We start from the raw sequence: 24,851 nt of genomic DNA on the forward strand, positions 1-24,851 counted from the left end.
AAAACCCTCCTCCAGTTCTGGGAAATCGCTGAGTTATTTCATGGCGGCTTCTTCCTGTGTTTCCTCAGAGCCGTGAGATACATTATGATCTGGAATAGGCTCTCGGCACCAGCGCTCTGTTTTCCCTCCTGTTGCCAATCTCAACTGTATTTTGGCTCTGCTTCCTAGATTCCTCAGTTGTGTTTTCCAATCTTCCGATGTAGCTGTTATTTCTCATGTTTTGATTCCTAAAACATCATGTGAATCTTGGAAGTCTCCTTGACTTGAAATACAGCTCCCTAGTCTTGCCTCGTGGCTTTGGATCCTCTTACGGGTCCTTCCTACTTCTCCTGAGCCTCTCCTTCATGTGTGGTCAGTCTCTATTTCTTCTGCTACAAGGACATCTGGAGTCTCAGTGGCTGCATGAGCTGAATAGTGGGAGTTAATCTAATTACTTGTTTATGTACTGCAAGGTCCATGATTTTGTGGGCTGTCTCACTCAGGAATCCCCAATATCTGTGTCTTTCAACTTTTTTTTTTTTTCTCTTCATATCTCTCTTCTGGCCAGGTCTCCCAGAGTCCTATCCAGCCTGGTGGAGGATAGCCTGCCACCATTCTGAGCACCAAATGAAACATGAGGGTCGAGTTCTCCAAAGTCTGTGTTTATGTTCAAATAATAATTACATTTTAGTGTGCTATGTCCTAGCTTTGAACATGCCTGGTATCCTCTAACATTCCTTCAGTCTTTTGCTAGGTAAGAGCAGGGTGACCTCCTGGCTGTACCAGTATGGGATGCGGTCTGTCTCAGACAACCTTTCATGACTCTCTTCTCTTCACACCTGTTTCCAGAGCTGGCTGCTGCTGTGCCGTGTGATACGTTCTCCGTAAGAGCAGAGCTGTCAGTTTCCCTGGTTTCTGTTCATTTTCCCTCCTCTGAGGCTGTCCAGGTAGGGGACCCTCTACTTTGTACCCTTATTGTTGCACTTACAAACAAAACAAAACAAAACAAAACACAAAACCTATCATGACAGAGCAACTTGGGGAGGAAACGTTTATTTTCTCTTACAGGTTCCAGCCCATCATCTGGGAACTCAGGACATCAAGACAGAAACTCAAAGCAGGAACCTGGAGGTGGGAACTGAAGTGATCCTTAGCGGCTTGCTCCTCAGTGCAGGAGTTCAGCCTGCTTCCTTACAGAACAGAGACCACCAGCCCAGGGGTGGCACTAATCACTACCTAAGGAAATGTCCTAGAAACTTGACCACAGTCTCTTCTTATGGCAACATTTTCTCAACTGGGGCTCCCTCCTCTCGAATGACTCTAGCTTGTGTCAGGTTGACAAAAAACTGGCCAGCACCCTCAGACTGTCAGGCGCATCCGCAGGCACTTTTACATGCTGAGCCACCTCAGCCCTCCCGCTGGCATTTTTTTTTTTAATTTTTTACTTTAAACTATGGTGGTTCAGTGACTCATTTCTCAGTTGGGAAATCAAAGTCTGGAGAGGCAAATGAGCATAGCAAGGCCTCAAAGGACCCATATCTCCCAACCTTCACCTGCTTCAGGCTGGGAGGACCCAGACAGAGGCCCCTGACATGTGATTTGTGAACTTGCCTTACATGAAGGGAATAAAGATTTCAAGGTCAAATCTGCTTAGGAATCCTGCAGTGGTGTGACTCTGGAAAAGGCCACTTGCCGTTTCCTTGTCACTACCTTGCAGGAAAGTATACGTGGAAGGCCTTGCTTATTGCTTTCTAAGCATACAGTAGGTACACAATAAATGTTCGTTTCTTTCTGCTTCCCCACGGGCCTGGAGATTACACCAGCAAGTCGATGGTAAAGTCTATCCCACAGTATGGCCCCACCAATGACTGGTACTCACAGCAGATGAGGCCAAATGATGAAATCTTCACAAGGCCCAGCAGGCCATCTGAGTTAGAGGCCAGGCATGTGGCCTTGCCAGCCTGTTATCCAAGAAGATTTATAAAACCTACAAGAAGATCAAGATGAGGCTCTGGCCATACCTCCTTTAACTGGGATTGTTGGGCTGGGAGTAGGCAGCCTCAAATCTAGTTGCCTGATGTGACCCCTTGGGGGTGGCAGCCTCCCAAGCTGGCTCGGGTTTTCAGGATGTCTGAAAGTTGTACTGATGGGCTGAAGAACCGCATCGCTTGCTTCCTGTCTTGGGCTGTGTATTTAAAGGCAGAGCATCCCTGTTTGAAATGTGTGGTGCTGGATCGGTTTCAGGTTTCAGAATATTTGCATTTTGAAATGCTTGCATTTACATAATGAGGTATCTCAGGGATAGGACCCAAGGCAAAAATATAGGAAATGTATTCATGGGTGATATGAACTGAAAGTAACTTTATCTATTTACTTATTTTGAAGCAGGGTCTCATTCTGTAACCTAGAGTTGACCCGGAGCTTACTATATAGACCAGGCTAGCCTCAAACTCACAGAGATCGTGCCTGCCTCTGCCTAAGTGCTGGGATTAAAGATATATGCTATTGTGTCTGGCGTGAAAGTAACTTAGAAGATACTTCAATTACTTTTGTGAGTGACACAAAGTCCATGATATGACATCTCTCATGTGGTAATACAGTGACAAGTGAGTCTAGATTTTGGAACATTCTAGATTTTGGTTTTATAGATTCAGGAAGCTCAGCTTATCTTCTTTGTGCCAGGGAACTGTGAAAATTCATTCACAGTAGCAGTAAATAATAATATAACTTTATTGATGATTGGACAATTGACTAGTTAAAATCCCATGGAAAACAGTTATTAGATCAGTGTTGTACACACAAAAGAAGACCAAGAGGTTATAAGGTTATAGAGCTGGCAGGCTGTACTTGAAGCCAGGCAGTCTGTCTCCGGTGCTGGCCCTGAAAATATTCTATGGGGCCACGTATGGTAGCACAGGCCTCTAATCACAGCACTTGGGAGGCAGAAGCAGGCTGTCAGGGACCAGCCTGGTCTACATAGTGAGTTCAAGGCCAGCCAGGGTTACAGGGTGAGAGCATGCCCTTAAACACACACACATTACATCTCTGCATGTATATAATAAGCTGGGCATCCCACAAATGTCTGTAATTCCAGCACTGAGGTATCTGAGGCCCTCTTCTGGCTTTCTTACACACTCAGGCATTCCCCTCCCCCTACTCATACACATGCACGTTGTACACACACACACATGCACGCTGTACACACACATGCACACACTTTCATGCCCCCCCCCACACAGATGAAATGATGCAAAAAATATTAAATATCTGGACAGATAAAGTAGCTTGGCAGATAGACACTTGCTGTTAAGCTGTCCTTTGGCCTTCATAGGTGCACCGTGGCACACATGCACATTAAAAAAAAATGTAAATTCTCTCGACCTAGCTTGGGACTTTGAGATAAGTCCCACTTTAACCATGGAGTTATGTGTTCGCCATTCAGACGTTTCTAAGGAAATTGTACTGGGTACTTTCCCTAGACCAGTGGTGTTCCAATGGAGCCAATTTTGCCTTCTCTGGGCCCCCGAGGATGTCTGGAAATTTTTTTTTTTGTTTGTTACAACTTGCAAGGAAGGGGTCCTGCTGGTACTTAGTGAATAGAGACCAGGACGCTGAACATCCTTCCACATGCAGGACATCCTCAGAACCTGCTCCAAATGTCAGTGGCACTGTCGTTAAAAATCTTGCTGTGGACTCATCAGAAAAAGGCATTATTAACATTTCCACAGTTAGACATAAGGAGTCTGAGTCCGGTGAGTATGGTCTGCATGGTCAGTGCTGTGCAACAGATATGCGTGTGCATCCAGGCCTTCTGAGAATGGCTTTCCATGGCTGCCCTCACCACCCAGGAGACTTTTTACTTTTCCTGCATCTGACTCTTTTTCCCATCTGACCTTTAATTAGAAAGTTTCTATTCATAAATCCAAGAACAATGTAACGAATGTCGATACATCCTTTACCTAGATCACCCAGGGTTTTGTGTGTTTGTGGTATTGTGGTAAGGGGGATGGAACACAGGGCTTTGCACTCCTTAGACAAGTACTCTACCATTGGGTTCTAGAGATACCTACTCTCCCTTTAAAAATTAGTCCTGAGATTAAAAAAAAATCATTATGTAGCCCAGACTAGCCTCAACCATGTAATGCTCCTGGCTCGATCTCTGCAGGAGCTGGGCTTACGGGCGTGCACCACCAGTCATGACCAGACCCGCCAGCTTTTACTGTTCCCAAGATTGTTCAGTCATCCTTCTACCTGGTTAGCAATGTACTCAGTTCGCAGTAACTCTTCAATGTGGCTAGGGATGTAGAGTATATCTAGGATACACACAGACCTAGGTTTGACCCTCAGAATCCCTCATTTCCACACCCTCTCAAACCCCACCCCCCAAAAAAGATTCGATAAATAATGTCTAGAAACACTAGCGAATGCTGAAACACACACCATATCCTAAGCCATCAATGTCATCAACAGCTACCGGCACTAAGCTTGATATCATAGTTTTTTTTTTCTGTGCCTTCTTGCCCACCCCAAATAGCTTCTTTGACCTTTTAAAAAATTTAGATCAATTATCTTGCACACTTGTCTACATTATGGATATATCTGGCTGTGCTCAGGAGTAGATAGATTCAGATGAAATATTACTGTGCAGAAGCCTCTATGACGCACCCATCTCAAATTGACTATTTACTGGTGATGTTAGTTCTACCCAGTATATAAAGGCTGAAAATATCTCCTGAAAACGTTGTATAGCCTAAAATTAGTAAATAATTTGTGGGCTATTATTCTGTACAATATAAGCATCACCACAAAAGGGGGGGCTAAATTTTGCCACCTTTCAAACTATGTAGCTTTAGAGAAAGGAAAAATATCAACTTCACCTGTTCAAGTATGAGTTTCACTAGCAACAATAGTGTCTCAGTTAGGTTTTTACTGCTGCGAACAGACACCATGACCAAGGCAAGTCTTAAAGGGTTTTTTTTTTTTTTTTTGGTTTTAAATTTTTGTTTTTTCGAGACAGGGTTTCTCTGTGCAGTCCTGGCTGACCTGGAACTCACTCTGTAGACCAGGCTGGACTAGAACTCAGAAATCTGTCTGTCTCTGGCTCACAAGTGCTGGGATTACATACAGGCATGTGCCACCACTGCTTGGCCAAAGCAAGTCTTATAAAGGCAATTATAAAGTCTTATAATTGGGGCTGGCTTACAGGTTCAGAGGTTCAGTCCATTATCATCAAGGCAGGAACATGGCAGCATCCAGACAGGCATGGTGCCGGAGGAGCTGAGAGTTCTACATCTTCATCTGATGGCTGCTAGGAGAATACTGGCTTCCAGGCAGCTAGGATGAGGGTATTAAAGCTCATGCCCACAGTGACACACCTACTCCAACAAGGCCACATCTCCTAATAGTGCCACTCCCATTTTAGGAAAGTGGCAACAATATTACTGTGCACTGAGCCCCCAACTTCCTATATAAAAACCTAACCTTTAAAATGATGGGGTGTGGAGGCAGGGCCTTTGGAAGGTAGGCAGGCTTAAGTGAAGTCCTGCGACTAGGGCTGCTGTACTGGGAAAGAAACCAGAAAGCCTGCAGTGTCTCTCTCTGCCATGTGCTGTGATGTCACAGCAAGAGGGCTGCTATGTGTAAGCCAAGAGAGCTCTCATGGGAACCCATCTGTGCCAGCATTTCCTTCATCTTCGATGTCCAGCCTCTACAGCTATGGAGGAACACTGTGTTGGAAGCGATCTAGACTATGGTGTGGTATTTCAGCTGATGCCATTAACTATGTCACACTCCATGCTGGCATGTCATAGGAACTCCAGATAGCTGAGATCCCAGGGAAGATCCTGAGTGTCTCAGGGGGGCAGGACTGGGACAGTGGCTGGTCCATCATGACTGGCCTAAATGAACCTAACAGCAACAACAAAAACAAAAATACACACACACAACAAGATTGCCATTTTAAATATTTCAAAGCACTCTGTTCACAACATTAAGTATATTCCTGGTGAGTGTGTAAGCTCGTACAGCCACTATGAAAATCAATATGGTGGTTCCTCAGAAAATTGGGAATCGATCTTCCTCAAGACCCAGCTATACTACACTTGGGCATATACCCAAAAGACGACTCATCTTACCACAAGAACACTTTTCGACTATGTTCACAGCAGTTTTATTCATAATCATCAGAAACTGAAAACACCCTTGCTGCCCCTCAACTGATGCCCTCTTCTGGTGTGTCTGAAGACAGTTGCAATATACTCATATGCATAAAATAAACAAATCTTTTCAAAAAGTACATTTCTGCTGTTGTAAAGGTGTTACATGCATCATTATTAGCCATCCATTTCTATGACTTTTTTTCTCCCCAAAGCAAAAATTTTGTACCCATTAAACAACTCCCGGATCCCCATCTCCCACTGCTGTGGGTGAGCTGTAAATGAAGTGGTATGGAATCTGCTTAACATTCCAAAATGACTACAAGCGAAATGGAATGAATGAAGGCAAAAGTGGCCAAGGAGTTGATGCTCGACACAGAAAGGACTGGGGTGCTGGGGAGATGGCTCGGCAGGTAAGAGTGTTTGCTGTGCACTGATAGGGACCTGAGTTAGGATCGCAGCATTCATGTAAAAATCCAAGCACAGCTGAGTGTGCCTGTAACTACAGCAACGGGGGGGGGGGGGGGGGGGGAGACAGTGAAGAAGAGGAAGATAGAAAGATCACAGCCTGACTCCAGTTGGGGATCCTGTCTTAATAAAGAAATGAGTGATAGAGCAGAATACCCAGTCCTGCTGGCCTCCACACTGATGCATGGGGGCCAGCATCAGCACATACATGTGCATATAATGCATATGCACACATCTAGAGAACAAAAGAAGGAATGGATAGGAGACAGATTTAAGTACAGAAGCTATTGACAGTACTCAGTGTGGATAGTCCCTGCTGTGCTAGTCAGGGATGCTGGCAATGGCCCCAGCAATGGAAGGTACTCACAGCTAACCTGGGAGCCCAGCTTATGCTCCCAGACGGCATGCAACTGCTGATACTCCTGCTGTGCCAGCTCCAGGCGCTGCTGCTTCACCTGGTAGATCTCCTTTTGTGCACTCAGAGCTTCCTGAGCCACCACCAGGTAATCCTTCAGCATGTGCTCCTGTTCCCGCCGCCATTGCACCCTTGGATCCTCGATCTGAGTGGTTTCTGAAAAAGATCCCAAAGCAATGTGTCAGCCATACAAGGACCTACTGTGTTGGTGGCCTAAAGAACTCACCACTGGACAACAAAATCATGATGTACAGAGACTCGTCATTTTATATTGATGAGTTTATCTTGATGAGTATATTATAGCCAATAAATATAAATGGGTTAAACTCACTACATGGCAAAGCAATTCCACCAGGATTTGTCACACAACCAAAAAAACAACTTAAGATCAGTTTTCAAACTGAACACCAAGCTCTGTCTGAGAAGAACCAAAAGAAGGAATAGGTTAAGGGCATAATAGAGGTTTAAGGCCATCTGCTATGGCTCAGTGTAAAAGGAAAGACAAGCACTCATCAGTTTCAAAAAACATGAATGGGCATCCTGTACTCTGTTAGCAATATAAAATATAATAGCATAAGAATATAAATTAGAAACAGAGGCATAAAACATTAATAACCTTGACCAATAATTCCTCCCATATTAATTTATCATAAACATAATTTCTAAAATTCAGGCAGTGATATATTTGTATAAAAACATGATAAATAGTAAGCATATATTTGTGCTTCTTGATGTAAGAGTCCTTTATATACTCTGAGTCCCAGGAGGAATTATTGGTCAAGGGTATTAATGTTTTATGCCTCAGTTTCTAATTTATATTTTTTCCTTATCTCTGGCTTACACTGCCAGTTTCTTTTGAAAAAGGCATCTTTTGGAGAGAGAGAGAGAGAGAGAGAGAGAGAGAGAGAGAGAGAGAGAGAGAGAGAGAGAAGGCTTTAGTTTGAAGAAGCTAAACTACATTTGATGGTTAATGTTTTTGGTGTATTGTCCAAATATGTGTGTGTGTGTCTCAAAATGTTTTAGATTTTCTCCTACTTCATTCTCCTTACCCTCCCCCCACCCCCTCCCCCCCTGCAATTGATCTTGAGTTTCTGGTCTCAGGTGGTTGCTCATTCCAACCTCTCTAATGCCGGAACCCTCACATCTCAGGATTGTAGCTAAGATGAAGTATAGTATCCTTTGCTGAGACCAGACATATTATGCTATCACAGCAGGCTTGGTTTTCCCTGTGTTTTCTTTTAGGTGTTTTATAATTTTAGCTTTTATGTTTAGGGTTGTGGCCCGTTGTTTTTAATGTTTTCCCATATGGTGTGAGGTAGGGATAGAGGAAAAGAGTCCCCTCCTCTACCACTTTTCCATATGGAAAGCAATTGTACCAACAACACTATTCTATGGGGAACCAGGCACTCAGAAGGTCCCTTGTTGGAATCATGTTAAATGTTGCTGATTTTGAACTAGTCATTCTGTAAAGTGGCCCCCTAGAGCCTAGCCCCACAGCTGCCATGGTTGTTCCTCACAATATATAGTGTCCTACCCGAGTAGGCACTTCAAGATCATCCTGGCTAATTTTTTCAGTTCCTGTTCTTACTGAAGTTATCCATGTTGTCGGTCTGTATCAAGTTATGAAGAAGTTGAACAGTTAAGCATACTACAAAGTGTACGACCAAAAATATCCTTCCCTGGCTTTTATTCTCCCCACAAAAAGGCAGCCACCTCGACAGTATCTTAGTTTATTGTAGACAACCACTTCACTCCATCTTAAGCTCCAGATCTCATCCTATACACACACTCTCCATGCAAGGTATACAACTACTACACTCAGCAACTTTGCATCTTCTCTCCTACCCCTTGTGCTGGGATCACAGGCCTGTGCCAACATACCCATCCCTCCTGTTTCTTATACACACCACACACTAGCTTTTCACAAAGTTAGCAACACAGTATTTTCTGACAGTGTGACACAACATGAAGAGTAGCTTTAAAAAAAAAAACAAAAACAGTTGAACATCTGGGAAACATTCAACATTGTTACTATGCAAAGAACTACAAATTAAAACTAGCCAAGTAATAGACTAAGCTTATGAAAAAATTAACTAAAAATAAAAAATGAGACCCTGGAACTGGATTTGACCTGAATGTCCTCTCCTTGAAGACTAGCTTTATTGTACCAGTAGGTACATACAAGCTTCCAAAGCAAGGAGGCAGCCAGCAGTCTTACCCAGCATGGCATGATAACCCTAAGGGGGCAGTAGTGGCACAATGCCTTGGTGGTAACTAACTGCTCTCTAATTGGATTTAAGATCCGACCAACAAGAGGGTAACCACTCAGTGCTAATGAAGTCTTGGTTATGGAAGGAGAATCTACAGCCACTAATTTACTAAATTAGCATAATCCTTGACAACAATGTATAAACATTTATCCTTATACCCACTGACAAGTGTAGTCTCCTTATCAAGAAAACTTCTCTTTGCAACAGGAGACCACTACAGAAAATTAAAACCAATCAAAATGCAGAGTTGTAGAGCCCAGTTCCAAATGGATCTGCTTGTTAGTTTTATGTCAGACAACTAGAATTGTCTGAGAAGAGGGAACCTCAACTGAGACATTGCTTCCATAGATTAACCTGTAGGAACGTCTGTGGGGCTAGTGGTGTGGAAGGGCCTAGCCCACTGTAAGTGGTACCATCCCTAGGCAGGTGGTTCTGGGTTGGATAAGAAATTCACTGAACAAGCCATGGGGAACAAGCCAGTTAACAGTATTCCTTCAGATCTCTGCTTCAGTTCCTGCCTCCAGATTCCTGCCTTGAGCTCCTTCCCTGATATCCTTTCACAATGGACTTGTAGGCTGTAAGCTGAAATATCCTCTGACCTACATGTTGCTTTTGGTCAGGGTATTTGTTCCAACAACAAAAACCAAACTAAGACAGATTTAGTGAAGAATTTTGCCCAAGAACAGAATATATGCGTAAGACCGCTCCGGGTTCATAGCTCTGAATGATTAAAGCTGCAATGTTCACCTTGCATTTGTCTCAATATAGCCATCTCCAGATACAGCATCTTCCAGCCAACAATACTACTTCCAAACCAAAGGTAAAGCCTGTGAGCTGGTTAAACCACCAGATAACATCTTCCCGCTTGGTCTCATCTTATTACCCTCAGCATGTGCACACGTACACACACACACATACACACACACACACACACACACACACACACACACACAGACACAGGCACCCCACTTCTGCCATCATCCCCTGGAGAATTAGCTCCGCCACAGCCTGCTGGTCCCCCCTCCCTTCTGTTTCTCCAGCAACTCCCAGAAGCACGTTAAAATCCCACTCCTGCCATGAGACTTTAATGAGGGGGATGCTCTCAGCAATTTGAAAACAGGGTAGGGCTGATTAGGGCTCCGGTCCATCAGCATTTAACCCAGCATCTGATGCAGCCCTCCAAGCATTGACCTCATTCCCCATACACACTCAATTAGGCATATTTACTTCTCATTAGCTGGTAAGCAATCATGAGTGCTAATAAAATCCTTTCCTATCCTCAACAATGACATTAACGCCATTAGCTGTCTCTCAGATACCCTTCCATGTTTTGTTGCCAACACAGTCCGCTCATTCATCTACTTATTCATGCATCCACCCACATAGGCCCTTCTCTACTTAGCAAGGGTTAAGTGCACAACTACTGTGTATCTCCTCGGGAAAGGCTTAGAACTGGATAGAATTAGACACAGCAGCTTCCCCAGAAGACAGTGATAGCAGGTAGAGGAAAATTAGAAGGGGAAGTGGAAGAACAGAAGTACAACTCCATCCTTCGGCATCAGTTCAAATCCCAGGTCAGCCACATTTTCTCCTTTCCCCCTTGTTGAGATGGGCCCAAAGCTACACTGGAAACGTCACTGTTTTCCAGATTGGCCTCAGATTCATAACTTTCATTCTCAGCCTCTTGGGGTTGGGATTACAGGTGTGCACTACCATGCTCAGCTTCAGCCAGGTTTTATCTCTGAGTATTGAGCAGCCAATCGATACCTCTAAAACTCAGTAAGATGAAGATAATCAGCCACAGGGGCTGAGTACGACACTGCCTACTGAGACTCTATTGCAGCACACAGCAAGAGTGTACACTCAGGATGCAGAGGGGAGTTAGGAGTTGGTGGCCTATTATCAGCCTTCAGACTGTGCCAGACTAATCCCATTCCCTTTCGTCTTCCTCTTGCCTGCAAGGATAACAACCATCTTACGGTTCTAAAGACTTAGCATTAAGATGGGGAAAGTCTGCCCCTCTGCATCTCTCTTCAGCTAGGCAACTCTTCCCTGTTCTCCTCCACTTCTCCCACCACAACACACTTCTGTCTTTCACAGTTCCCCCGTCACGGTCCCAGAAGGCGAGAGCAATAGTGGAGATATTCATCTTAGATTGATTACTATGGTCACACATAGGAAATGAAAGTCGGCTGGCTCACATGTTAATCTACTAAGGACTTACATACATCTACATAAGATGCTAGGAGTATCTAGCAAGCTAGAAGCTTGCTAGGGCTTCAGATACTCTTATGAGCAGCTATTTTTTTAATGGGAAAAGAAGCCATTCATAAACATATGCAAAAATATGTATGTAGGCACACGTACAAACACACGATTGGCAATATTACAGAAACGATATGCTGACTTTATAAAGGAGAAACTGTCAGCCTCTAAAACTGAGGAGCAGGCTAGAGCTGAGAGAAGTTTCAGATTCTATTAAAAAAAACCTTCTGAACTGTTGTTTTCACAAGAGCATACATTATCTATCTATATCCGCGCAGACATCTCTAAGTCTACATTAAACAAAACACAATCTGCCTTCAAGGCTCGGCTGGTGCGTCTGTGGAGGTGGGCTCGAGAAGGGAAGGGGACAGACGTGGGGACGGGGCCTGGGGAGGGGCAGGGAGGCAGAGAACTTACTGGTATTGTGGTCTATGAAGTAATCTCCGACCTGTGGGTCGTATGCTTCTTCCCATCCCAGCGGTAACTCATCACTGATGCAGTCAGCGAAGGTGAGTGGTTTGGTGTACCTGGCAAGGAAGACGAGAGACAGAGACACAGTCCGTTAGCCTGCATTTCCCAACACTGCTGCGATGTGCTATTTTCCGAACTCCCCATTCCTGCAGATCCAGACATTCTGTGCCTTGATTGTCTGGGAAGGGGAAGCTGTTCTACAGTAGCATCAGGGTAAGGATATGGGGGGAGGTCTCTACATTCTAGTCCAAATATTTTACCTCTAACGTGGCAGTGACTTCGGCAAGTCATCTTTCTGTCTGGACCTTGGGTTTCTGCATCTCCAGGTGAGAGTTTGCACAGCAGCTCTAAGGCCAAGTCTTGGCTCTGTGACTCAGATTCCAGCCCCTTCTGGCTTTTCCACCTGTAGCTGGCTGGCCCGCCCCGCTCTGGTCTTTGTCCTGGCTCTGTCTTTTATTTGTCATGCCCACTTGCCCTTTGAAAAGCTGGCCTCCCGTGAGCTCTAGAGCAACAGACGCTCCAGCCCCAGCAGTCTGGGCCAGCAAGCCGCATTTATTTGCTGATTGAGTTGGATCTCAAATGCCTGCACCCACTGCTGGCTCTCCTCAGCCGGGCTGCTCAAACTGATCATTTGGCAATAATAACTCTCGGAGGCCCCATCTCGTAGGGTGTGAACTGGTAGGGTGTGAACTGGTGGTCATCACCCAAGCCTTAGTGGCAAAATCAGACAGATAAACAAATCACGTAACTGAAGCAGCCAAGGCGTGTCAAGGCTGGAAAACTGCACCACACACCATTTGTCCAGGGGTTCAGCGAGAGAACCGGGAGCCAGGAAACTAACACATGGCATCAGTGGCTTCCCGAGACAGCCACTTCCAGGTGTCCCCAGTGCTGCCTCTGTCTAGAATAATCACATGTTTTCACGCCCATGTGGGGGTCAGAGGACAACTTTTGGTTATCAGTTCTAGCCCAAGATAGGGTTTCTCTTGTTCTGTTACTGTGTGACTCCCACCATGCAGCAGGAATTGCAACTTTGTACCACTGCTGGGCTTTAGAAAGGGAATTTAGGCCAGCAGGCTACACAGCTGCCATATTTATCTCCCTGGCCTTAAAATACTCATTCTAATATTCCCGAGTTTCTGTCTGCTCTTTCCTCATTCCAGTCAGTTCTGGAAGCCCAAGAGACTGTTTTGCCTTCTTTCCACAGATTAGCAAGCTGAGGTACAATGGAACAGGAAGGGTGATGCTTTGACCATCTCTTCCTTAACCTGGATGATTGCTCTCTTCTTAGACTCTTTGCTGTAGGCCTATGTGTTAGAAGCTTGGCTCCTGGCTGAGTGCTATAGGAAATGATGGAGCCCTTAGGCAGTGAGATCACTGGAGGTGTGCTTCCTGAAAAGGAGAGAGTGGTACCCCAGCCTTTTCTTCTCATCTCTTGCCATCTGGCTATGAAGTGAACAGCTTTGCTCTGTCACATACTCCTGTCAAGATCTGTCGTCGCCTCAATACAAGCTCAAGGCAAGACAGTCATTTATAGACTGAAGCCTCTAAAATGGCTTTTCTCTCTGCAAGCTCGTCGTTGTAGGCATTAGATAGAGAGATGGGAAGTTGATGACATCTAAACCAAACGTAAAGCTACATAGGGACAAGGAGACACAGTGACACTGAAAAAGCCACTGGCACACCAGACCCAGACGTGTTCACCCGCCTGCTTCATACTCAGGGTTTCAGAGACTGTGACCTGTAGCCACCAATTGGCTTTGGTTAATAATTCATTCCTGCATTGTGGGAGACTGTGGTTCCATGTGACTGGGGCCAGGGGTATGTTTTTATAGGCAACAAACTAAGAACTATAATCAAATAAGGATCCAATACGCATTGTTCTTTGGTTGTGTAAGTTGGGCAAGAACTTAATCTCCCAGAGCCTCAGAAAATTTCATCTGTGAAGTGGGGACTAATGTAACTCTTCAGGTTGCTGGGTAGGTTAAATACGGTCATGTCTGAAGTTAAAATATGTAGCAGGAATCATATCTGAAGTTAAAATATGTAGCAGGAAAGCTGGGGGTGGGGTGGGGGGGGTGAGGCGGCATGGCACGGCAGTTAATGTGTTTACAAGATCATCAGAGTTTAGCTCCCCAGAACCCACAAAATGCAAGGTGAGAGTGTGGCAGCCCACTTGTAACTTCAGCCTTGGAAGGCAGAGACTAGGAGTTCCTGGAGCAAGGTGGTTAGTGACACTGTCCATCCTGGGATGCTCTCTCTGCATCTGGCTGACAGTCTCTCTCAAAGAGTAAGTTAGATGAGTGACCAACGAAGATCCCTGATATCAGTCAACCTTGGGCCTGTGTACCTATGTGTGCCTGTATGTACGAAACACACAAGGGGAAACTGGGGCTAAGAAGGCTACAATAGTCTTTCGTTTGTTCATTTTATTTTATCTTTTGTTTGTTTTGAGACAGGGTTTACTACGTAACCCAGGCTGGCCTCAAACTCCTGGTATGTCTGTCTCCAGCCTCCTGAGGGCTAGGGTCACAGGTTCACAACAGTATGCCTGGTTAAAAGCCTATAATGTTCTCAAGAGAGCTGGAAAGGAAAAGGAAACTGGGCAAGAGGGGAAGGGAAGGGGGGGAGGAGTGGGGAGAAACAGATTTGAGTTACAATGTTGTCTGAGGCTAGGGCTATAACTCAGTAGGCAATACTCACCTGGCATGCTCAAAGTCCCCAGTCCATTCCCCCAGCATCACATACAACTGTGTACGGGGTACACACCTGCAATCCATGAAGTTGGGGGCGGGTGCTGAAGCTCACGGTCAGCCTTGGCTACACTGCAAACTGGAAGCTAGCCTAGGCTACACGAGACTGAACTTACAAAAAAAGAATCTAGGCAGGTATGGGAGCACATGCGTTTAATCTCAGCACTCAGGAGAGGCAGAAGAGGCAGGGGCAGAAAGGGGCAGAGTCAGAAGCAGAGACTGAGGCCAAGCTCTGTAGGTTTGAGGCCAACCTGGTCTCCATAGCAAGATCCAAGACAGCCAGGACTACATAGTAGGAACCTAACTTAAAACAAAGTAAAACAAAGAAAAAAACTAGATACGAGAATTTTAACATAGTTCCAATTTTACGTTAAACTAAATTTGTGGTAACAGTTATAAAGTAAGCATAATTAAGTATTGAACAACGTTTTTATCTAGGCCTACAAAGCATGCTATGAAAGCCATGTTCCCTCTCTGGGTAGTAGATGTTCTTGTTCAATTTTACAAACGAAAGCACATACTTAACAATGCATAGTTAGTCTACCAGCGGTTCCAGTGCTAGATCCCAGAGTCAAAGCTTTGCCAATAAAGAAAATTAACAAGACCCAGTAGGTCTCAGAGCAACGTGGAGCTGTGCTAGCACAGAAGATGTGTGAGACAGACAAGGGACACTGAAGTTTTATACGATGCGTTTTCTCAGCCATTGGTACAAAGGTGTTCACTAAACCTACACCATCCATGGCTCCTAGATGCTTGGTCTCAATCCCAGGACAATCTGTTGAGGTTCCCACTCACATATCCAAGCAGACACTAACCACCAGGCTCTCCCAGCATCTCTTAGTCCCTTCTGGCTGGCATTCGCTGACCCCAGCTGCCCCGCTTTACATAACCCAGATACTTTGTTATACCAATCCCCATCCCTTTTGGTCTACCCTTTGCTCTCTTGCCTCAATAGCCTCTCTTGGGTGGTGGCTTTTCTGTCCTCAGCATGGCCCAGCTTAGTCTGGCCATGTTCACTCTGGGCTCTCCCAATGGTCCTTGCCTCTTTCTATACTCTCACTCATATCTACACTATAACTTCACCTCCACAGTCCCTAGGAGAGGTTATGTCCTTCCTCTTTTACTTCTTTTTTTCATTCACTACACATAGGACAGTTAAGTGTTTCCAAGTCATGAGTACAAATTCAGGCTCTCAAGGTACCGGGAAGCAAGAATGTGGACAGAAGAACAGGACTCAAACTGCATCAAGAATCCAGGAATTCATCAACTCCACACACTGCTCAGGTTTCCATCAAGAAGGTGAGGCTCTCTGGTCATTAACTGTAGCATCAGTGACATGAAGGGTATGAGGAAGATACCGATTCCTGTCAGCCGTAACTACAGACATTTTACCAACAGGAAGGAACATGCAGCCATAGGGCTCGTCGTTAGAAAGAGCAGCTAAAAGAGAAAGAAAGGCTTTGGGTTTTTGTATTTGGGCTCCCCCTTGGATGCTCAGTGTGCTTCTATGAGAAACAGGAAAGTTGCTATGGGAAGGAACTCTACAACTTACAGAAATCTGGACAGAAAGTTCTCTCTGGAACAAATGCCAAGAGGGAGATGAATAATTCAGTGTGCAGAGAGGTGTCATTCAGAGAATCAGTATGAAGAGAAGTGTTTTAGCCTCTCCCTCTCCCCCTCCCCTCCCCTCCTCCTCCTCCTCCTCTTCTTTTTCTTCTCCCCCCACCTCTCTCTGACTCTCTCTTTGTCTGTCTCTCTCTGTCACTGTCTGCCTGTCTGTCCCTTCCTACCTCCCTCTCTCCTAGTGAGTGGCAAAGCTGTCAGATGTTGCCAGGACCTGAAATTTCTAGCCTCAGCCCCTTACCTGGCCAGGTCAGGTAGGTTCTGCCTCTAGCCCCCAATGTCCCGGGCTGCCTAAAACCCCAATCATAAAAGTCAAACGACCCAGTTGCTGGAAGAGCAAGAGGGAAGCAGGGCAAGGTGCCAGACCAGAGCGGGTTCTGCCCCTTTTTAATTACAAATCTCTGAATGAGCACAAACATTCCTGAAGGTTTCACAACTGGCCTTCCTGGAAAAACAGCCTGAATGTGTGGCCAGGGAGTCAGGGAAGGTTCTGCCAGGTGCACTCTACAAGGGGCACACAGGAACACCTGTCAAGGAACAGGGCAAGTAGCTTGAGAGCTAGAGGGACACCAACCGGTCCCTCACTTTTCTTCCACAGAGAGCTGCTGCTTTCCTAGAGAAGGCGGCTCTGGCCGCAGCCGAGCTCCGTGTTTTTGGTGCGTCTTTTCTAGGGAGACATGAAGGGGGAGGAGCAGGCAACTTTTTGCCAAGTGTAACACTGGGTGGTGATTCTCTGGGGACTAAATTTGAATGGGTAAGTCACTATCCACATTCCCTGAGCCACCCAAGCTTCCCTCTTTGTGGCTGTCCAGGAGAACCCTGCCCTCTGCACCCAAATCCTGGCCCTCTCCTTCCAAGTACTTGGTGGGAAGGATCCCAGCTAAAGCCCTGACCCCTACCCCAATCTAAGAACAATGTATACTCCTAGGCAGCTCTCCTCCCCACCCAGGCACAGTGGGCAGGCTGCTGCTTCCTGCCCCAGGCTGTTTCACAGGCATGGTCTCCATAGCTTAGATGGTTCATCTCCTGATAACGCTCTTCCCCCTCTGGCCAGTTTCTAAGCAGCCCTGCCCTCAAGGTTGAAAGCCTTCCTCCTCCTTTCCCTTAATTTGATTCTGCGCTGACACCTTTACTTGTTCCTCTAACAGACACAAAGACGATCAAAATAACCATCTCACACACAAACCTGTTAAGAGGGAGAAGTGTGGCTTGGAAGACCTGGCTCTGGGAGCTTCAATGAAACAGTCCCAGAAGAGGAAACAGACTGAGCACTGTCCTTCTAGAGTAGGGTAGAAGGCACGCTTCAGTCAGAAGCTAATGTTTCGGAGGTGCCTGGCATTCAAGGTGCTGGGGTGGAGAACAAAGGTCAGCGGGGTGGTCACAGAAGTCTCTGAGGTGACCTTCTCCAGTGCTCAGGAGGTAGGAAGTAGCTAGCCAGCAGAGGTGCCAAGCATCCGAGGGAAAGGCAGGCAATAGGAGTAGCAGATGCTGAGGCTGTGGGTCAGGATAGTGCTGGTACATTTGAGTCCCGAAAGGCTTGGTGTGTGAGATGGTTATTTATTTATTTATTTATTTATTTTACCATCCTTCTGTCTGTTAGACACAAGACCAAAAGAAAGGTGAGGCCGGGTGCAGGTGCTGGGGCTGGGTGCGGGGTCTCCCAGCTGCTGGTGGGGACTTTAGGTCACACACCTTTGTTCTCTGCCCATGTGCTAAGCACCCACTCCATCCTCCAGTCTCCTGTTTCCACTCTCAGTGCTAGGCATAATGAATAAGGCACTGTGTGTGCCTTGTGAGAGGAGGTTTACACTTCAAACACGGAATGAGCCCTATGACATTCCACAACAGGAGATGTGGCCAGGGTTCTCCCCGAGGCAGTGAGCCATGCACTAGTAATTAAAGGATGTAGGGATACATGACAGGTAAGCCAGACAGATGTGAGAAGACAAGGGGTTGGGAGAACGAACGGACAGTAACGGGTGTGGGCAGGGAGGGCAGAGGACCAAGTTAAGGAAGGAAAATACGAAGGCTGGCAGCTTCACGGTCTAGGAGGATGCAAGGTCATCTACCGAGGGTCAGAAAGTCAATGCCAGGGCTGAACTCCAGGTCCCACCTTGCTAAAGATGCCTTTGTCTTAGGTAACCTTGTTAAAAGGTATTTCCTTCATGCAACACTCGAGTTCCCATCTTACAGTGTGGCGTGGCCATGCAGTAAGATGACCCATTGAAAGTGTTGAGCGCAGACCTTGTAGGGAACTGAGCCCTAGATTGTGTGCATTGGTGATGTGATTCCCCGGGGAGACACCTGTGCACTGTGGGAATTATGTCACCCTGCAGCATTCCTTCCCCCAGGTGTTCAGCAGCAGTAGTTACAACTCACTGACTCTGGCAACACCTGTCTGCACAGGCACCAACATTCACCTCCTCGTGTATAAGGAGACGACACACACAGTGATGACCTCCTTAAAAAGGGCTCTGCCTAGCACACGAATGCTATTAGCCATTAGCCGTGGTGCAGTGGGCTATATTCCCATATTTCCATAATATGGCATGGGAACAATAGCAAACTAATGACTCAGGCTTAAATAGCTGTAAGAAGCCTTGTACTGCACCCCGTCCCCTTCCTGAGAAGCAGGGACTGGGGAAAGCACCCTCCTGTGGGCTGGTGAAATGGTGCTGTGGGCACAAGCACTTGCACAGTTCTGATAACCCGAGGTCAATTCCCGGATCCCACAAGGTGGCAGAAGAGAACCAACTCCTGAGAATTACGCTCTGACCTCCACCCACTGTGGAAGCCACTTGTGCCCCGAACCCCCGATAGAAATTAAAGCAGGCGGGCTGAGAGATCGCAGGTGTTTGGGATTTGGCTCTCTGTATTTGCTTTCTGAAGGGAATGACCTTTGCTCTGGGAAGGCCTATGCCCGTTTCTCCAAAATACCCCCTCTCCCTTTCTCCTGCTCGCTTCTCTCAGAGCACCTGTGTCTGCTTTCTTGCTCTCAGACCCTGGAGTCTCCCAAGGTCCCGGCTCTGGTTTGGCTCGTTTACTCAGAAGCTTCTCCATTTAGCCACTCCCACTCCTGGAATTCTTTCATGAGGCCAGGAAGAGAAAAAAAAAAAGAGCTTCAGGGAAGATTCTAGACTGTTCCTTCCACCAGCTCTGCCTCTGGACCCTGCAAACCAGTAGCTCACCTCTTGCCAAATCTCTTCTCTCTGGCCAGGCTAGTACCATGAATGGCATGACTCTTCCCTCCCTTCATCTCCATATCAACGTTTATCCGTGTCGTGCTCCTTCCTTGATGGCCTGCAAACTGTCAGGTGAATCTGTGTGGTGTATGTGAATGTCTGTGGGTCACCTGCTGGGACTTCAGACTACAGTTGTGGCAACTGGGAGTGACAACCTGCACTGCCATCCTGCCAGCCCAATTCCACCTGCAGGCGAAACTGTTCTCTGTGGTACTGTGGTACTGTGGTACTGGGTCTTCAATGGAATATTCATGTGACAGGTACCTTTGCAGTGCTCAGTCCCCTGCTGCTCTGTAAGGCACTGCTCACCCTATCATCTCAAGAGACGCTGTAGAATGCCAGCCAAGAGCACAGAGCTCTGAGCCCACACTCCCTGGGTTTGAATCTGTGTTGTCACTGTCTAGCTCTCTGACTGTGGGCAAGATACTTAAAAGCCCATCTACAGAATAAAAAAAGAAAATAGATTTATTGAGCCCTCACTGTGCACCAGCCGCTGTTAAAGCACTTCATAGGTATTTCCTCATTTCCATAACGACCCTTGTAGGTAAGTATCCTTCAGACCCACACAGGGGTCTTTGTGGGCCAAACAAGAAAGTGAATACAACAGTATTTGAGTGCACAGTGAGTGGCCAGTAAAGTGAATTATTTGATATTTATTTACCCCACTAATGTCAAGTTGGGCCACGGAAGTAGCCATATTAAATAAAGTTAGAACTAAGAAGGCCTTGGCAAATGAATGGCCCAGCCTTCACTGTAAATGGAGACACAGAACAAAGAGATTTGCCCAGAGCTACCCAAGGATCCAGAGGCAGACTGAGGTTAAAATCCAGGAAGCAGCCTCTGGATGGTACTACAGTCATGACACCAAGAGTCAGCCGGGGTTCAGCTTTGGCACAGTCTCCCGGCACATCAACTCACAGACAGAAAGAGGGCTTGTTGGCTAGGGACCGGAAGTAAACTGTGACACTCTAATTTTAACCAAACCTCTTTGGACAACCATCTCCTGAAGGCCCAATGCCACAGTAGACTGGAGTTCCTGACATCCCTACCCTGTTGGCCCTCATATAACCCGAGCTCAGCTGAATCCTTACAAAACCGCCCAGGCTTGTCTTTCTTAGCTGTGTAATCTCTATCCATTCCTTTCCCCATCTTGGAGCCTCAGTTTCCCCAAAGATATAGGCCAATTTAGAAAATTTGCTTCTCAAAGTCAATTCGTGTCTGCCTATGACTCATCAGAGCATCTGGTGTCACAGCCCCTGGCATGGCCTGCCATCACTCTTTAAATGTAGGAGTCGAGGACACTCAGCTCTTTGCTTTGATGTTTCTGATGCCATGATCTGTTTTCCATGGAATCAGTCATCCAGATGTCCTCTGAGCAGGAAAAGCAGAGACTGTAGTCCTCCATCATTCCCTGACACGTAGCCATTCCGTAACCTTCTCTGACTGCTAACGCTCTCACTAGCCTCACCACCTGAGAAACAGACCCTCTAAGAAGAAAACTGGTTTCTGGTGCTCTCTGAGATCCTGCCTGCCGAGGACCTCTCCCACGCTGGCGTGGTTCAGATGGAGTCCCAGAACTGGAATGACAACATCTGAGTTTGAATCCTCTGTTTTTAGGCAAGCACCTGCTTTTTTCTGGGCAACGAGGAAGCTGAAATGTCCCATCTCTAAGGCCCTCTTTGTGGCGTCGCCTCTGTAACTCTAGTAACTGCCTCTCCCAAAGGAAGCGGGCATTGTGAGACTGAACAGTAATATCCTATAATTAAACCACTTTCAAGCCTGCTGTGGTAGTGCATTCCTGTAGTTCCAGTATTTAGAAAGTTGAGGCAGGAAGATTGACAACAAACTCTACATCAACATGTGTTGCACAGTACGACCCTACTTGGGGGCAAAGAGAGCAAGGGCTGGAGAGATGACTGAGGCAGTGGGGAAGTGCTTGCTAGGTGAGCACGAGCACCTGAGTGTCTATCCCTGGCACGCGTACGGAGCTGCACAGGCCTGTAACATCAGTGCAGGGTGAGTGGGACAACAGGAGGAACTGTTGCTGAGGCTTGGTGGCTTTCAGCCTCGCTTCAGGTAGAGTGAGAGATGCTATCTCAAGAGAAAAAGACAGCGAGCAACGGAGAACACCTAATATCTATCACCCGTGCGTCAGGTGCTCACATCAGGTGCTCACATCATCTGCACATTCATGGGCACACAGATGTCCACCCCCACCCCCGGACAGCAAAACCCAGCAACCCCAGTCTGTCATGCATTCGACTTGTACATAAAACTAACCATGTCCCTTATCTTCACACTAATTGTGTGAGGCAGACACCCACACCCTACACATTAAGCAAGAGGAGAATGGGATTTAACCTCAAAAACACAAGATGAATCTCAGATAATTCACACAGGACCAGGCCTTGCCTGTGGCCAGTCCACAGCTCTACATTTCATTGTCTCTGAGATGCCCATTTAAAATTATTTATTTATTTTTATGTTGTGCATATTGGTGTTTTGCCTGCATGTGTTTCTGCATAAGAGTTACAGACAGTTGTGAGTGGTGTTTGCTGGGAACTGAACCTGGCTTCTCTGGAAGAACAGTCAGTGCTCTGAACCACTGAGCCGTCTCTCCAGTCCGAGATGCCCATTTTAAAGCACCTTGGAACCCGGCCTGTCTGGAACTGTGCAGGACTAATTCTGGCAACATGTCACCGCTGTTAGTCAGGCTACATCCTCAAGGAGATAGATATCCTGCCAGTGTGAGCGCAGCTACCAATGGCACCAGCACAGCTCCTGGTGGAATGGATGTCACAGGCTTGAGATGAGATCCCACTGGTAAAAGTGAGCTCTTTCAACTCCCAGGAGCCACATGCTGCGGGGAGGGGAGGGCGGAGGAGGCAGTGAACAGACCTGTCTAGCAACATTCCGAACACCGAACCTGAAAGTAGAAATTAGGTTAAGGCACAAGTGCCAGGCAGGCGCTGGAGCCCAGCAGCCAAAGCTCAGGTTCCTGTGAGGGCCAGATAACAAGGCTGTGCAGGTAACACAAAGGACAAGGTTAAAGGCCCAGATATCAGCAACTTAGTGAAAGATCAACTAAAGGAACCGGTTCTGAACACATCTTAGGAACATGGGAACTTGATTTCACACATGTATTCTTTTGTACTTCTCTACACACTGGTGTGTCAATTAAAACAAACACCTGTTTGACCCCACATGCCTGTGACCCCAGGTTTTAGAAGGCCATCCTGATCTACATACATAGTGGGTTCAAGGCTAGCCTGGGGGTACATTAGACCCCACACCACCCCTCTGAAATAATAAACATGCAAGTTTGAAACGTTTCTTTCTTAACAAAACAAAACAAATATGATACAAACACTGTGATTAATTAAAAAAAACAGTACGTCGTGGTTTATGGTTGCAATGTATTACTTTATATATTCTATACCGTGTGTAAATAACAAATTCCTAACATATGATGGCACAGAGTAAGCATTTCTATCCCAAAGGGAAGGACTGGGGTGTAGAATAATGACATGTTTCTATTTGCTTCTTTGTTGCTATGATCACCAAAAGCAACTTGGACAGGGATGGACAGGGATGGATTTATTTGGTTTACAGTTCCAGGTCACAATCCATCATCGATGGAGGTCAGAACAGGAACTCAAGGTAGAAACTGAGGAGTAGTAGCTATGAAGAACACACTGCTCAATGTGCGTGTTCACTAGGTTATGTTCTTAGACATCCCCGACACCCCTGCCTAAGGATGGTGCCACCCACAGTGAGCCGGGCCCACCCATATCAATCATCCATTAAGATAACCTCTCACAGACTCAGAGACGGGTCAACCTGATCTGGCCAGTTCTTCAGTTGAGGGTCCCTCTTCTCTGACTCTGGGTTGTATTGAGCTGACAATAACCACCAACCAGGACACATGCTAAAGTAAAACCAAATCCATCAGGGGGAACATGAACTCCTGCAGCACCATGTCTGGCATATGGAGCTTGCAACATGATCGACTGGGCTCCAAGAGGCTTAGACAGCCCCATTCCTGTACCTCTGCCACTTACTGCATTCATGGCTTCCCTCTCAGGTTTGAGCCAGCTCCAGTGGTGAAAAACAAACAAACAAACAAACAAGGTCTGTAGACTCCCAAGTGTTTGCTGATCACACCACAGAGGGAAATCTACATTACCTACCCATCCAATTTTCCCTAATTTAATTTTCAGGACCACAGAGGTCCACAGAAATTGCAAAGAAAATAGTTTTCCCTTCTAAGAAGTATAATTTTCTTTAATTCCCTCCATCTTTTCTTTCTAGAGACAAAACTGAATAGAATGTTGCTTCCAAGGGAGAGTCTGACTGGGTAAGTCAACACGAAGCGCCAAAGTGTTCTGAGCTGAAGGCAATGGCATTAAAGCCAGCAGCACAACACTCGGACAATTAAAAAGGCTATTTTGGGAAGCCCTGGAAAGAGGCAGATACAGTATGAATTATTCATTCTCACTGCAAGGATGACTTCAGGGCATTGTCCTCTCCGTGGGCGCTTGCTCTTTCCTGTTCATTCAGTCAAGCAGAGACGGGGAACACAATACCCTGGCCTGTGCGCTCGTGAGTGCACGTATACACCCATAGGCACGCCACCACAGGGAAGGCAGGATGCCACTCCAGATGGCGAGCCACTGGAAAAGAAACCCGCACACAGTTGGCAGATGCATTTAGCTCCAGCGCCAGAAGAGAAGGTCTGAATTCCCAATTGGCTTGGGAAGAGTGAGGGAAAGAACGAGGGAGACACATGCACACGGATACAATGGCTGTGGAGATCACACATGCACGGGAAAGACCTTGTGGCATTCCTGATATCCCACGAGCTTCCAGCTCAGACTGATTTGAGTAGGACACAGACTAGCTGATCCCAGTGTCCCCGCTGAGATCCCGAGTGTGGCTGATAGCACCAGGGAGCCTTTTGTGAGCCCACCTAGGGTCTGGGTATGCCTGGCGGGTTTGGTGCAGGTGTGCCATCACAATTCTCAACCACTGCCCTTCTTATAATGACAGGAGTGGCATTATATCCACCTAGGAGACTTTGGTCCAGTCCTTCCTTCCTTCCTTCCAGGACAGGTATTCATGGTGTCATTTGTCATAACACAGTCACTGTCACCTAGAGTTGGGTGAAATGTTTCTTTCTCCTTGGGGACATGAGAGCAGCCTAACAGTAG

The 24,851-nt window shown here is 46.4% G+C and overlaps 1 protein-coding gene across 2 annotated transcripts in view; it reads right to left on the minus strand.

Moving 5' to 3' along the window:
- Wwc1 (WW, C2 and coiled-coil domain containing 1) overlaps positions 1–24,851 on the minus strand; it is a 142,129-nt gene that overhangs the window by 64,808 nt on the left and 52,470 nt on the right. Inside the window, exons 1-3 of one of the 2 annotated variants that reach the window (XM_030245754.1) lie at positions 12,284–12,367; positions 11,970–12,079; positions 6,970–7,173 (exon numbers count right to left, since the gene is read on the minus strand). In XM_030245754.1, coding sequence (XP_030101614.1) covers positions 6,970–7,120 — 151 coding nt within the window. In that variant the 5' untranslated portion in view covers positions 7,121–7,173; positions 11,970–12,079; positions 12,284–12,367. Of the gene's footprint in view, positions 1–6,969; positions 7,174–11,969; positions 12,080–12,283; positions 12,368–24,851 lie in introns of those variants that run through there. The other variant, NM_170779.2, reaches the window with a different exon arrangement.

The sequence above is a fragment of the Mus musculus genome, chromosome 11, assembly GCF_000001635.26.
Source record: "Mus musculus strain C57BL/6J chromosome 11, GRCm38.p6 C57BL/6J".
Lineage (NCBI taxonomy): Eukaryota > Metazoa > Chordata > Mammalia > Rodentia > Muridae > Mus > Mus musculus.